We start from the raw sequence: 15000 nt of genomic DNA, 5'->3' as shown, positions 1-15000 counted from the left end.
ACAATGGAGGAGACGGAGGGGTGGAGGAGGGGGAGGGAGAGCGGAGGGAAGATTCTGGAGAGAGTGATGGAGAATCGAAGATAGAGCGAGAGAGGAGGAGGAGGAGGAAGAAATTCGAGGTCATAAGAAGTTTAAACTCTTTATCTTGGTGACGTAATCTCTCTCTAGCCAATTTTGTGCAGTTGAAAGGTGATTTTTGTTCGCGATTTTTTTAAATTCCCCTGAAAGGAGGTTCGACCTACAGGTGAATAAAATTGCATGTTAAATGTATGTACAACATATACGAGAGTAGATCCAAAAGTAATTCCTTCTAATATTTGTTTTTTACTCGTAACTAAAAAGTTGAAGAGTTACGAAGACGAGGGTGGCGCCATTCAAACAAGCAGACATTTTTTTTCTCTAGAATTTATTTTTCCACGTAATCACCCGCCTTCTCAATGCACTTTCGCCTGTGATGAGCAAAGGTCTCTGCATGGCCGTCCGGAGCGCGGTTTGTCACATCTCTGTCGCCATTCCGGAATAGACGAACACATCTCCTAACCGTGCTGACATCAACTGCCTCGGCTCCGTAAACATTCACCAAGCGCTGATGAACGTCAACTGGTTCCGCTTCTTCATGGAGGAATTCAATGACGCACATCCATGAGAAGGGTTACTTTATTAGACTGCCACACCGTCAACATTTGCAATAGAGAGATGAAAAGTTGAGGCTATGAGTACAAAAGATTTATCATCATAGCAAAGCCATAACCAATCCTCTCGTATTTCTTAGTGCAGAAAAAAGGAGTTATAACTTTTGGAACTACCCTCATATATATATATATATATATATATATATATATATATATATATATATGTATATATATATATATATATATATATTGTGTGTGTGTGTGTGTGTGTGTGTGTGTGTGTATGTGTGTGTGTGTGTGTGTGTGTGTGTGTGTGTGTGTGTGTGTGTGTGTGTGTGTGTGTGTGTGTGTGTGTGCTGTGGAGGAGGCAAAGTGTTGGCGAAAAGGATGGACACATTGTGTTGACTATTGTGTACACAAAATTAGGAAGAATGGGATTGAAAAGGGAAGATTGAGGGAGGAGGGTGAGGAGGGGAGATGGAGGTGGGGGAGAGACTAATTAGTGGGGGGTATAGAGACTAGTACTGGTGAAGTTGTCTTGGGGGAAGGTTGAGGAATCTCACAGAGGTGGAGGAGGAGGAGGACTTGAGGAAGAACTCTGACTCTCAAGTTAGAACTTGAGGGTCACTGTGAGGAGAAGGTTGAGCTGGAGGTGGACATCTATTGTTTACATTTGCCCTTGAACCTTGAAAAATCGGAACTATGCAAACGTATCCAGGGTTAAGGCAAGGTTAGAGTAAGGGAAAGGTAAGGTTAGAGTAAGGTAGTAGTAGGGAAATGTAAGCGTAGGGAAGGATAAGGTAAGAGTAGGGTAAAGTCAGGTAAGAGTAGGATGAGGTAAAAATAGTGTTAGGATAGAGTGAGGTAAGAGTAGGGTTAGGGTAAGCTAAGGTAACAGAATGGTAGGATGAATGAGTCTTGTGGCAGGAATAAGGGGGAAGTCTCTATTCGACTTGAAATGTGATTTGATTAATGAGATTCCATGTCTGATACAATGCAGTATATTGAAATATTTGCCAGACCTTCAATCGTATCCTCTGCCACCATCTAAAAGCATAAAGGATACCGAAGGACTGTTAAAGGAACTTTTGACGAACTTCGAACTCCGGTTCCACTGCATTGTGGGAGAAGAGGTTCTGTGGAGGAAGGGGAGGAGGGTGTCGAGGAACGCGGTGCGTGGAGGGGGTGTAGGGGTGGCGAAGACGAGAGTGGGGTGAGGGGGACTTTGGGGGGAAAGGGGGAGGGGGAACCCGGTAGGCGGAGTGTTGGTTCGGTGTCGGACCCAGAAACAGCATATAACTTGCAGAGGTCAGAGCTGTTGGAAGTAGCGCTCTTGTCTCTCCCGTGCTCGTCGTCGTGTCGCTCCCGTAGACAAAGTCGCCCTTTACACCGACTCCCCTTCCCCCTCCCGCGATAAAACGCGTAAAACCGAGACGCGGTCGTCTCGCGTCATACGAAATAACGCGGAACTTGAAATCTTTTTTTTTCTTTCTTTTTTTTTAATTCCTGAAGGCTGCGAATCGGAATCCGGGGTCTCTTCTGGAGGAGAGTCCTCCTCTGTTGCGCAGAGTTCCGGTGACGTGTAGGAGTCTTCTTCAGGCGAAACCTCCAGAGCTGGATGGACCTGTTAACGGGATTATTTGCACACACGCAGACACAAACCGAAGAAACCCATCTACAGACCTGAAGAACGCTTCATACAGTACACAACAGGACGCTATACGATGTACATAAACACTTAGAGAGCGAGAGAAAGAGAGTGAGAGAGAGAAGAGAGAGTGTGTTGAAGTCCCTCCCCTGACTGGCTGGAATAGAGTCATCCCTGGTCAGGAACAAAAGATCTTCGATGCTGAGAACACGTGTTAAAAATTCTGAGCATAACAAGACAAAGTTAACATCCCAATGAAAAGCGATAGTGCGCATCAAATGGCATTCTTGGTGGACGTTGTCACTGTGTCAATTCGTTGAGAGCTACTCAGGATGTCATTCCTGTCAAACTAAATTAGATAAAACGCGGCACTACACACAGGAACATCTACAGTGCCTCCCACATCTCACACCCCACATGAGTGACATCCAACGACACAGTGAACGATAAGAAAAGTACTTGACCCAAGAAACTCCATTGAATCAAAAGCCGTGAACGAAAGTGTGTAGAACATTTCCAACATTTTTACATCCACCATCTCACAATACTTCATTCAAAAGTGTTTTTACATCCACATTTGCAGGATACCTGTAGTGTTTATGGACTGCGATCCTAGACAGTGAATTACCCACATGCCCAGCAATTAGTGACCATAATCTAGTGTGGTACACATTAGTGGTGCTTGGACAGATTGCTTGTTAACAAGTGTGTCAACCCCTACGTTCATTTGCTCTTTAGAACGTAGAGAATATAGAACGTAGCGCGAATTATGCCTGGTATTTGACCGAGTGATACGTTCACGTATGTACACTAAAGTTGATTTTCAAAAATTCCTTTCACACTTTTTCTCGCAGTAGTAAAGAACTATTCTACCTTGTAGACTATCCTGTCGCTAAAAGAATATACTTTATCTGCTATCATCAACACTTTACTATTATTGATTTGGTAATAGTTTTGAGTAATGAAGCTTGAGTCAGTTTCTTTCCGTGACCACTCAATTTGCTCTAAATCTTTTAACCATAATGTACTGGCGTGTAAGCAGAACAACTCATAACAGCTTTGTTCTATCACTAATGTTCTTCTTAGCTGGTGAACAATGTTAGAATATAGTGTGTCTCTAAGAACTTATCTACGATTTGGTTTAAATTTTGTTGTGCCGCTGTAGAGAAATTATATAGAAATATATTTTATCTCTCCTCTCTCTCTCTCTCTCTCTCTCTCTCTCTCTCTCTCTATCTCTATCTCTCTCTCTTTTTATCTCTCTCTCTCTCGCCCTCTCTATCCCCATTTATCAGTCTATCTACCTTCATATATGCATATTAATATATCTATGTATCTATCTGACTATAACAATATACCTTCTATCTATCTATTTCTTCTATCTTTTTATTTATCTACCAATATTTGTCCGTCTTCCTGTATTTTCATCTGATGTTGTCTATTAGAATATCTACCTATCTATATCTATCAGCTTACCTACTTTATATCTACCTACATACTCGTCTATTTGTCTGTACTTATCTAGAAATATACTTATCTTCATCTGTCCACTTAATTCTGTCTATTCATCTATTGATCTGTCTTCTACCTCTGCCTACCTGTCCATCTTCATATCTTTCTATCCATCTGTGTCTTTATCTATCTATATATTATATATATATATATATATATATATATATATATATATATATATATATATATATATATATATATATATCCCTCTCTCTTTTACACCAATACAGACACACACTGGGATTTATGAACAAACTTTTGGGTTCCATAAAAGATTATGTTGAATTGATAATTGATAAGAGAGGCCTTGTCCAGCTCTGTCGCCAGAGAATGACGCTTAAAAGATATGCAAAGGAAAGGAATAGTTTTATAAGTTCTTATCGAAACCTAGACGCGGTGGTCTATTTTCACAACAATGCTAAATGTGATCATTCCTTATTCAACTGAAAACGATATAATATTCGTATTTTGCATTTTTTCTTTTCAATCCTGTGATCATCCTTAATTGATTTGAGGAATGTTATAGAGGTGATAGCATCTAACCAAATTCTGGTCTTGTGTTGACTGCGTGAAGAAGACTTGTAATGACCTTTTTTTATCTCTAAAGTAGAGACAGTGATTTTGTCGTCGTTACAGACTCTGTTACGATCTCTCCGATGTTGTTTTATTTTTTGAAAATCACTTGTGAGACATTTTAGTTCTCTCAGTCTTGTTTGTTCAGTCTCAAAAGTAAGAATTCGAATGAACTTGAAATAATCATGTAACACAAAACAGTCTGTGTGATGATGAGCAAGAGAATTAAACTATAAAAACCCTTTCCAATGCAGTGTACAATTAAAAGTATATGTTCCTAAATTTCTAAATAGTATTTCGTCCATATTTTTCGCATTTCTTTATCTGTGAACATTTTTATAAACATATTTTCATTCTTTCTCAAACGCCCGCAACTTCTGTGTTTATTCCCGCGCGGTATTTGTGTCTGCGTTTGCTCTACCTTTCTATCGCAAAACATCTTAACGGTGATCTAACACACAGAGGAACTTTTTCGAGCATCTTTAAGGATATTTCTGTGGCTGTTGAAGGGATAAAACGAAAGATAGAAAAGTAAAATAAAAACCGTTCAAGATGGAGATGGAAATTACACAACGGACAGTGTCACGGAAAGTGACCAGGATTACGACCAAGACTTCGGGTATGGTAAGTAGTCAACATTTTTGAAAAAAAAAAAAAGACAACCCCCCTCCCCCTCGTTGCTTTATCCCGCTGCATATCCCGGAAAGATTAAGCTTTAACTCTTTTGATTGCAGCTGAATAGAATCTTAAGTTTGTAAGAAGCTCTCAGTTGAGAAAGGATTAGTGAGTTTAGTAAATGTGTATAACTCCCTATCACGAAACATGTACACATGCACACACACACACACACACACACACACACACACACACACACACACACACACACACACACACACACACACACACACACACACACACACACACACCGGTTGGATATTGGATTCAGCGATCCAAGTAAGATTCCCACCCAAGGCTGGAAAAAAATAGCATCGCTCCATTGCGAGCCGGCACTCCAACTCTGGTGGGCAAGGAATTATGTGGGTGTATGTGTATGTGCGTGTAAGGTCACAGCATTACCCATAGATCGGTCCATATATGAACTCTGAGATCTCTTTCGGGAGGATAATAGCTATCGATCACGAATCTTAGACGTGATCCAAGACCATGGTGAATCACACACATACATACACACTTTTGTGTATGTATATATGTAGGCAGGTACGTTACATTACGTGTGCACTTGTGTGTATATGGTTCCATATATATGTATGTATTTATATAATTATTCACCTAGTTGCACCTGTAAAAGGGATACTCCGAATGAAGTTATTTTTATTTATATATTTAGGAGAGGATATAGCATTAAATGGGGTTGTGCGGGAGGATAGAGGACAGATGCGGAGAGTGAGGTAAATGTGGAGGAGAAGAGAAAGCGAGGAAGACCGAAGTCAGGATGGAAGAAGAAGGATGTGTGAGAGAGAGAGAGACGATAAAAGAGGGGAAAACGAATGGAGAAGATTATTAGAGGAGAAATGAAGAAAAAGTGGGGTAGGAAGGGAGTTGAAATGAGGAAGAACACAAGTTGCAAAAGATATGAGTAATATATATATATATATATATATATATATATATATATATATATATATATATATATATATATATATATATACATACATAAATACATATATATATACACATTATATTGACGGTTTCATGACCAGGGCTAAGTGCATTGTCGTCCAGCAACAGGGACAGAAAATGGAGACGACATGACGTAATGAAGACCTTTATGTCGGTGGAGACAAATACCAAAAAACGAAGCTGAGTGACATTGAGGGATTTATAAGTTTATTTTCTGTTATGTTTATATGGAAGTGTTATATTATATTTATTTATCTTATTTGTATTTATTTCCTTTATTATTTTCTTTCCTTGTCAAAACCTAACCCTTCACCAACCACGAGCAATTTCGACATTATGCCTGCTTATGGGGCTATCACACTGGGCTTCCACGGGCTTCACCAGCGCCATCCGTTGAAAATTCTTTCGAGTAAAAACGACTTCAGTTACAATATTTCATTTTTCCAATCTGCAAATATCAAATTGTCTTTCCGCCATATAGAGCAAAGCTGAATGATGAATAAGGGATTGTAAACCTAGACATACTTTTAAGATGTTCTTTGAGAAGTCTAAATTTCTGTAAACAAAGTTATATTCTTATTATTCAAATGGAACTTGGAGGTAGGATGTGGGAGGAAAAATAGCCCGGTGTGATAACACCCCTCAGGAAATACCTTGAAGATAGTTGAGATGTTATATATATATGTTGAGACAGTCTGACAGGTTGGCGTAGGAAACACAGGAGTCTTAGTCTTGAGTTTATTCCTGACTATTTTCGCAGATATGCTTTTTTGAAAAAGCATACCTGCGAAAATAGTCAGGAATAAACTCAAGACTAAGACACCTGTGTTTCCTACTCCACTTACGCCATATATATATATATATATATATATATATATTATATATATATATATATATATATATATATATATATATATATATATATATATACATATATATATATATATAAGTGCTAACAAATAGGCGTATATATCAGTGCATACATTGGACATATCGGCACAAACATGAGTGTATGTGAACATATACATTCATGTGCATACACACACTTACACACACACACACACACACACACACACACACACACCATTTTATTATATGTTGGTATTTGGCCTAGTACCATGTGAATTAAGATCAAGTGGAGACGAAACACTAGAAATACAAAGAATACTACTTCATTTCGTCAAGATGTCTTCGAAGCCCACGTGACTGGAACTGTGAGGATGACTTCAGTTCAACGTGTATTTTTCATGGATGAAAACCTGCTTTTCCTCTCCGTGTCCAGTTTTTCAAAATAGTACATCAGGAAATTAGCAAACCGTCACGAAAAAGTCACATATAGTAATTCTGAGAGTTGAAAAAGAATGACCATGGGTTAAGAATAAAACAAAAGAGTTTAAAGCCCTTCAAAAGGTTGAAGATTCCCTTCAAGGTGATTGACATTGCCTAGCGGTGTTCATAAAATCTATACATATTCGGTCGTCATCTCTGATTATTCTAGCTGCCGCCATGTGATTTTATTTAGTTGAGAAAACACTCCCCCTTTCCCCACGGAAAGTGGGTGATGAGGAGTGAGGTCATCGGGCAAGAAGTCCTCATGCTTCTCCTTCAGGAAGTTTTTGACTCCAAAAGACCCATCGTCCTTCTACGTATCCACCACGATCTTCGAACACCAAGACTCGAACTAAGACACACGGAGAGAAGTAGACGTACTTCTCGTTCTCAGATTCCTGGCCTGAAGTGTCTGAGATAATCCACACCTCGGGTTTCACGCTGGGCAACCGTCACGCCTCTGGCGGCGCTATCGGCGAAGTAAACTAACGAGGTCTGTCCATCCCTGGCGATGTTGGGTAGCTCAGGCGTTTCAACGCCTGGTCCGGCTCGGGATCTCCGCAGCCTGAAAGCCCCTTTCAGACTTTTTTAACAGCTTTGCTTCCACGCACTAACCTGGCTTCAGTTTTCCTGTCATGTACGGTACTAGATTAAATGTTTTAGCACTAGTTAGACTTCTAGTTTATATCAAGATAACGACTTCTTTTGTGTGTTGCTAATTCGTTGTAGCACTAGGAGATATGTTTTTCTATTTGATTAATTGGTACAGCTTTTGTGACTATATGATGAGTCAATATCTACCAAAGTTTTCATGAAAACAGTGGAATGGCTAAAATGATGTTAAGTACAATCCCAAATACATACACGCACACACACAAAAACACACATACGCACACACACACACACACACACACACACACACACACACACACACACACACACACACACACACACACACATATATATATATATATATATATATATGTATATATATATGTATATATATATATGTATATATATACATATATATATATATGTATATAAATGTATATATATATACATATATATAATATATATATATATATATATGTATGTATCTGTATATATATGTATATATATATATATATATATATATAAATATATATATAAAGTGTATGTGTGCGTATTTATGTATTATATACCAACTATATACATACGTATTGTGTATACTCGCTTTTCAGAATATTGATTATATGACTACATTCTTGATCATCGATCTGTGGTTCAGACGACTTTGGAACAGTAAGGCAAACCACTTGCGTCTTAGTTGGATTCGTAAGACCAGTACTGCATAATCCTAGGGTGTTGATCGCCCAACATAGCCGAGAGACGAGAAACTGTGGGTTTCAGCTCATTTGTCCGTGTGTGGGTGGGATGGTAAAGAATGTCCGTGCTAGCAAAGAATGGCTATGTGAATCACTGACTTCAGTACACACGCACACACACACACACAAGGCTCGTTGGTGTGGTGGCACAACGCTCGACTGCTGATTCTGAGATCCGAGTTCAACCACCGCCGAGGGCTGAATATTTCAGCATCGTTGCACTGTGAGCCAGCACCCCAATTCTGGTGGGCAAGGGGTTGTGTGTGTGTGTGTGTGTGTGTGTGTGTGTGTGTGTGTGTGTGTGTGTGTGTGTGTGTGTGTGTGTGTGTGTGTGTGTTTGTGTGTGTAAGGTCACCACATTTATCCATAGATCGGTCCAAATATAAGCTCTGAGTTTACATCCGGAAGGGTAATACTTGTCCATCACGAGTCCAACATGTGATCCAAGAACGTGGTGAGGCTCACATTATTTGTATTCTAGAGGATGTAACCCCGATATTCTGAAGCTCTAGATTTTCTAGTGCAACTCGTTCACTAAGGTTTCCAAAATTTAGTGGTGGTTAGTGGATGTTAAATATTTTCAGTGTTTTATTGATTTACAGGTTGTGTAGAAATATTTAGCCTGTTCTTAATTTGGGGAATATTCATTATCACGACAAAATCTCCAAAATTCTTATTAAAAGAAATAAAATCTGAAATAGTGAAAATAGATACTTTGAATGATGTTAGAAACTAGAAATATGTTGCCCAATAATATGTTGCCCAATAAAAAGAAAACGGGAAGATCAACTGGATCGACAACAGTCCCCAAAACTTATCTCACTCTCTTCGCCTTATTCATCATTCTCCTCTCTTCCTCCTCTTCTTCCCTTTCCTCTTCCCATTCATCACCATTTATTATCTCCGCCTTCATGACATCATCATCATCATCATCATCATTATCATCATCATCATTTCTTTTATGTATACTTATAATGACTTTACAACAATACGCTAAATTTATCACATTTGTGATATGATTGAATGTCACAAACTCTGCCCTTTTGGGAGGCTAGGACGGTGCCCCTTACAGAAGACTTTGTGTCGTGGAATTTAATGAAGCATGCCCTTGGTTCAACTTCGCTGGTGCCAGGGTTCGAAATTTAAATATACCAACGGCCTTCACCCCTTACAAGGGAGTTAGCCAAAAAACAAAGGCATAAATGTAAGCGAAATAAACAAAAAGAGAAATGAGAAACTTATAAAAAAAATAAATACTATTACTGTCATAATGTTTATATTCGACTACTGCACTACTGAGATCATAAAACCGTCTTACATTCGACGACATTTTGAAGTGAACAGTTCAAAATTCAAAAAATTAACGGATTTTTGGTCTGTTACCAGCACCGGCATCAAGAAGGCAGTATTATCTTACTTATGAGGATTTTTTGTAATAACTGGTGTCGCAAACTGACATTTGTTTTCACTATCCATGAAGATCAGTCGTACCAACTTATCCGAAAGTTTCTGGCATGTATACCAGTTCCTAAAGAACTCGGAATGGTTGTCATAATTTTTCGCCTCATGATGAATTGAATTATTCCTTAAAATGTATCAAAACATCACGTAAAAATGAAATTAATTATCAGCGGGGAAGAAACCCTCGCGAAGCAGTCTTACCAACAGTGCAAATTGTATATAAGGCAAGCGTGCCAACTGCTTCTCGCTGCTGGTCTAATTTAGGAGGTTTGTGTATACAATACCTCCAAGGCAGACGCTGACTACACGTACACACACACACACGCACATACATATATACACACGTACACATACACAGACACACATACATATACATACGCACACATACGTACATACACAAACACACACACACTCATGGCGCAGTGGCAGCGTTCGCGGCCACCACTACGACGGTCCAAGTTCGAATCCCGCCCAGGGCTGAAATGATTTCAGTATTGCTGCGCCGGAAGTCGTTACTCCAACTCTCGTGGGCGGGGAGTTGGATGTGTGTGCGTGTAAGGTCACAGCATTACCCATGAATCGGTCATATATATGAGCTTCGATCTCTCCTCCGTGACGGAAATAACTGTCGATCACGAGTCCAACACCTGATCCAAGACAATGCTGGTGAATCACATAGAATTGTCAATTTAAGTCTACGGGTCTGTTACTCCCAATTTCATTAAAATTCTCACTTAAGAATAAATTTAATAATAATAATAATAATAATAATAATAATAATAATAATGATAATGATAATAATAATAATAATAATAATAATAATATTCTTCATTATTAATCAAGGTGTTCCTGAAACCATCAGACTTTAGGCTCAATAAAATCGCCTGACGGGAGCTAGAATGAATTGCTCGTCGGGTCCCTTCTTCGTTGGTGGAGACATGAGAGGTGTATTGAATACTGTTATGCATGGTGACGACTTATGATTTTATTAAGTGTCGTTGGTTAACTTTATCACTCCAGTTTAGGTTAACTATTAATATTATTATTAATGGCTTGTGTGTAAACCCAAGGAAGGATATCATCTGAAAAAAATCATGGTAGCATTTGCTAAAAAAAGAAAAATCCTTGGGATGACCTATGATGTATATTTTATTCTGATTAATCCAACCTACAGTCCCCCGAATTTTATTCAGCTCCACGTGGGGCTCAGCGGTAGAATATAGAGGTAAGTGTACTGGGAACGGAGGAGGAGTGGGAGGAGGAGGAGGAGAGGGTAAGTCGTATGTCTATATTTGTCTCTGCAAGATGCCCTCGCACTCAGTCGCTTGCAGGCAAGCAAGCGCTTGTACGAAAGCACATACACACACACACACACACAGTTCCTAGCTGTCACTACGGAGGTCCGGGTTCGAATCCCGCCCAAGGCTGAAATAATTTCAGTATCGCTACGCTGCGGGTTGTTACTTCAATTCTCGTGGGCGGGGAGTTGGGTGTGCGCGTGTGCGTGTAAGGTCACTGCATTACCTATAGAGCAGTCCTATACGAGGTTTGAGCTCCCTTTCGGGAGGAAAATAGCTGTCGATCACGAGTCCAACACGTGATCCAAGACCATGGTGAATCACTAGCTTACATATTTTTGTATGTACACAAATATACACAAAATAACTACTGTTTTTTCTTGTGTGCATATAAGAAATATATACTCGTATGTATATATATATATATATTATATATATATACATATACATGTATGTATATATATATGTGTGTGTATATATATACATATATGTATATATATACATATTATATATATATATATACATATTATATATATATATACATGTATGTATATATATGTATATATATATATATATATATGTGTGTGTGTGTGTGTGTGTATACATATATATATATGTATATATATACATATATGTATATATATATATATATATATGTATATATATATATATATATATAGTAAAAAAAATACCATGCCTTAAAAGCTCGGAATTTTTTTTATTTATCAAGAAATTTCGTCACCAGTGTGTTTCTAAATATATCTAACATCATTCATTAGATATTTGAATCTATGATTTTGCAAAAAAAAATCAAATGAATCTCAATTTTGAATCACAGATACAATGAATACAATTATTGTATTCCCGATACAGTAGTTGTGTTCAGTAATACAACAAAAATGTAGTCCCTGAACTTTCTCACTGAGGCTCGTTTCACACGTATCGAATTTTCGCCGTGCTCCGTCCACGACACGACGTCGTGTTTCCAAATCGCCATGGTTTTCTATCGACGTTTTCACACGTTGTGCTCGTTACGTCGAAAGCGTGCAAAGACACCCATGGTTATTTCAGAGTCCGACGTCGTGTCGTGAACGGCACACGGCCAAAAGTCGATACGTGTGAAAGAAACATGAACGCCATGTGCTGTCAAGTCCCTCACTTATCAGTTTATGTATTCGCTTGTTTGTTATGGACCAAAAGGTCTCTTATCAGTATGATTGTTGCATTGTATTTCATTACTGATTTATTATTTGTTTATTTGTGTATTTATCTATTTTCACCTTACGTCTCGTCTCATTATAGACAATTTTATTTATCTTTATTTTATTATTATTTTGTTTTACTTATTTTATTTAATTATCTTTTATCTTTATTATTATTCTTAACCTTTCGTCGTTAAATTTTGAGACTCTAATGTCTCACCAAGTCTGGGAAAAGCTAGAATAGGTATTGCTAGAAAGTGAACGCAAAATCTCTTAACTCAGAAAGGAATTCTACGTCTACTCTAAACTTCTAATGAGCCCTCTGTACCGCATGTGGCATGTATGTATATATATATATATATATATATATTTTTTTTTTTTTTTTTTTTTTTTTGGGGGGGGGGGGGGGTAAATGACCCTTAAGGACCATAGTCGCGCAGTACCAAATACTAATAATGATAATAATAATAATATTAATAATTAGAAAATAAATGTATATCCGTATTTCCTTAAACATTCTAACCTTAAATCTTTGCTTGACTCCATCGGAGTGCCCTACGGTCTCCGATACCTGCTCTTGTTTACATTACGTTCGAGTTCCATGAGATTGGTGTATTCACCTCGGATCTGCTGCAGTCTCTGTCGAGACAGCCAGACACCACCCTACGGCAGTGAGCTCAGAGCTCCTTATTAGCCGATCTCTGGGTAGGTCTGAGACCACTCACACACCACACACCGGGACAGCAAGGTCACAACTCCTTGACTAACGTCCCGTACCTACTCGCTGCTAGGTGAACAGGGGCTACACGTGAAAGGAGACAAACCCAACTTATCTCCGCCCGACCGGGGAATCAAACCCCGGTTCTCTGGCTTGTGATGCCAGTGCTTTACCAATCCGCCACCGAGCCGTGTGTGTGTGTGTGTGTGTGTGTGTGTGTGTGTGTGTATTTCGGAGGCATTGTGGATTCGGCTGATTACTGATGTTGTCTTTCCAAGATAATTCTTATCTAGCCTGGCGTTAGTAAGAATAAAGAGAACATATTCGCCATTTGTCTGTAGTTGAATACTGGCTGCAACGGTTGATATATATTCTATGGTTGTCGTCATTACCATTTCAGGTACATAAAATCGTTTGCCACGAACAAGAGTGATTTTTATATCATATTGCCGTGTTACATATACTTATAAACAAATATTTCTACAGGACAAATTGGTGATTCAATTTATTTGCTTGAGGTAATGCATTCATTCTCGTCCATCTGGCAACGTCGTCGACGACAGAGTATGGGAAGACTCGGCGCTTCAGACAAGTTCAAAAATAGCCCAGAGCGGAGGAACTAACTGACTTCAAATGTAGAGATAAATTTCCCCGTATTGCTCTACGTCAGTACAGTTTCTCTGAATCATTTCTAATTAAAGCATCAATTTATTCCCAGGTGCTGAGCACAGCTGGTTATATACCAAGAGGAAGATATAGAAATACATTCTTTTTTATTCTTTTTATTTCGTTGCTGTCGGTGTTAAGGGGTGACTTTAGGAGAACTCTCTGACCAAAATCTTCAAAGTGCTTTATTTTCCTTCTGTTGCATGACAAGATATCTGGCATCTGTGAATTCGCCTTCCTAATTAGAGTGCCTCTGTTTATGTGCCAAGTCTGACTGTGAAGGTCCAAACCAAGAGAGGAAAACAATAAAAAAAATGTTATAAAGTGGAGAGATTGGCAACGTCTTTACGTCATAGAATGGTGATGGCGTTTCGCCAAAGGCCAACGGCAGTCCAGATTATCTCCCTCTCAAATATTTACCATAAACCATTTGTGTACTGTAAATTCATCTGCCAACATAGCTGTATCATAAATCCATATACTCCCTCACAAATGCTGTGTTACTTATGTGTACGCGTTTGTGTGATTCATTCACCAGTCTTGAATCACGTGCTGTACAGGTGATCGACGGCTATTATTCGTATACACACCGACCTTTGGTCAACCTTTGGTCAACTTAACACACAACCCCTTGTTCAAAGATAACAGAAACGACTTCCAGTGTTAATAAGCCACTACAGTTAAGTCGTACATGTAAAAATAATAGTAAGCACGATTACAAGTTATTTGGAAATTCGTTAACAAAAGTGGATAGTGAAAAGGATCTCGGCGTAATTATCAGTAACGATCTCAAATCATCCAAGCAGTGTATTTCAGCCTCTGAGAAAGCAAATAAGATTCTAGGACTGATTGCGCGATCTTTTGGCATCAAAAGATTCTAGGACTGATTGCGCGATCATTTGACATCAAAAGATTCTAGGACTGATTGCGCGATCTTTTGATATCATTAACAAGCT

At 38.6% G+C, this 15000-nt stretch overlaps 1 protein-coding gene across 16 annotated transcripts in view; it reads left to right on the top strand.

Annotated features, from left to right (window-relative positions):
- Positions 1-1981: 1981 nt before the first annotated feature.
- The window catches only part of tmod (tropomodulin), a 134583-nt gene continuing 121564 nt past the window's right edge, over positions 1982-15000 (top strand). For 9 of the 16 annotated variants that reach the window (XR_012966506.1, XR_012966505.1, XR_012966504.1 and 6 more), the window contains exons 1-2: positions 1983-1999; positions 4828-4989. Coding sequence is in view for 9 of the 16 variants with exons in the window: in XM_076187154.1 (XP_076043269.1) it covers positions 4918-4989 (72 nt within the window). In the remaining 7 variants the exon portion in view is untranslated. Of the gene's footprint in view, positions 2000-4827; positions 4990-15000 lie in introns of all 16 variants that reach the window. The other 7 variants (XR_012966502.1, XR_012966500.1, XR_012966501.1 and 4 more) reach the window with 2 other exon arrangements.

Source organism: Oratosquilla oratoria, chromosome 6 (assembly GCF_046742065.1).
Source record: "Oratosquilla oratoria isolate Oo_2021 chromosome 6, ASM4674206v1, whole genome shotgun sequence".
Lineage (NCBI taxonomy): Eukaryota > Metazoa > Arthropoda > Malacostraca > Stomatopoda > Squillidae > Oratosquilla > Oratosquilla oratoria.
This window is presented reverse-complemented; position numbering and strand designations above follow the sequence as displayed.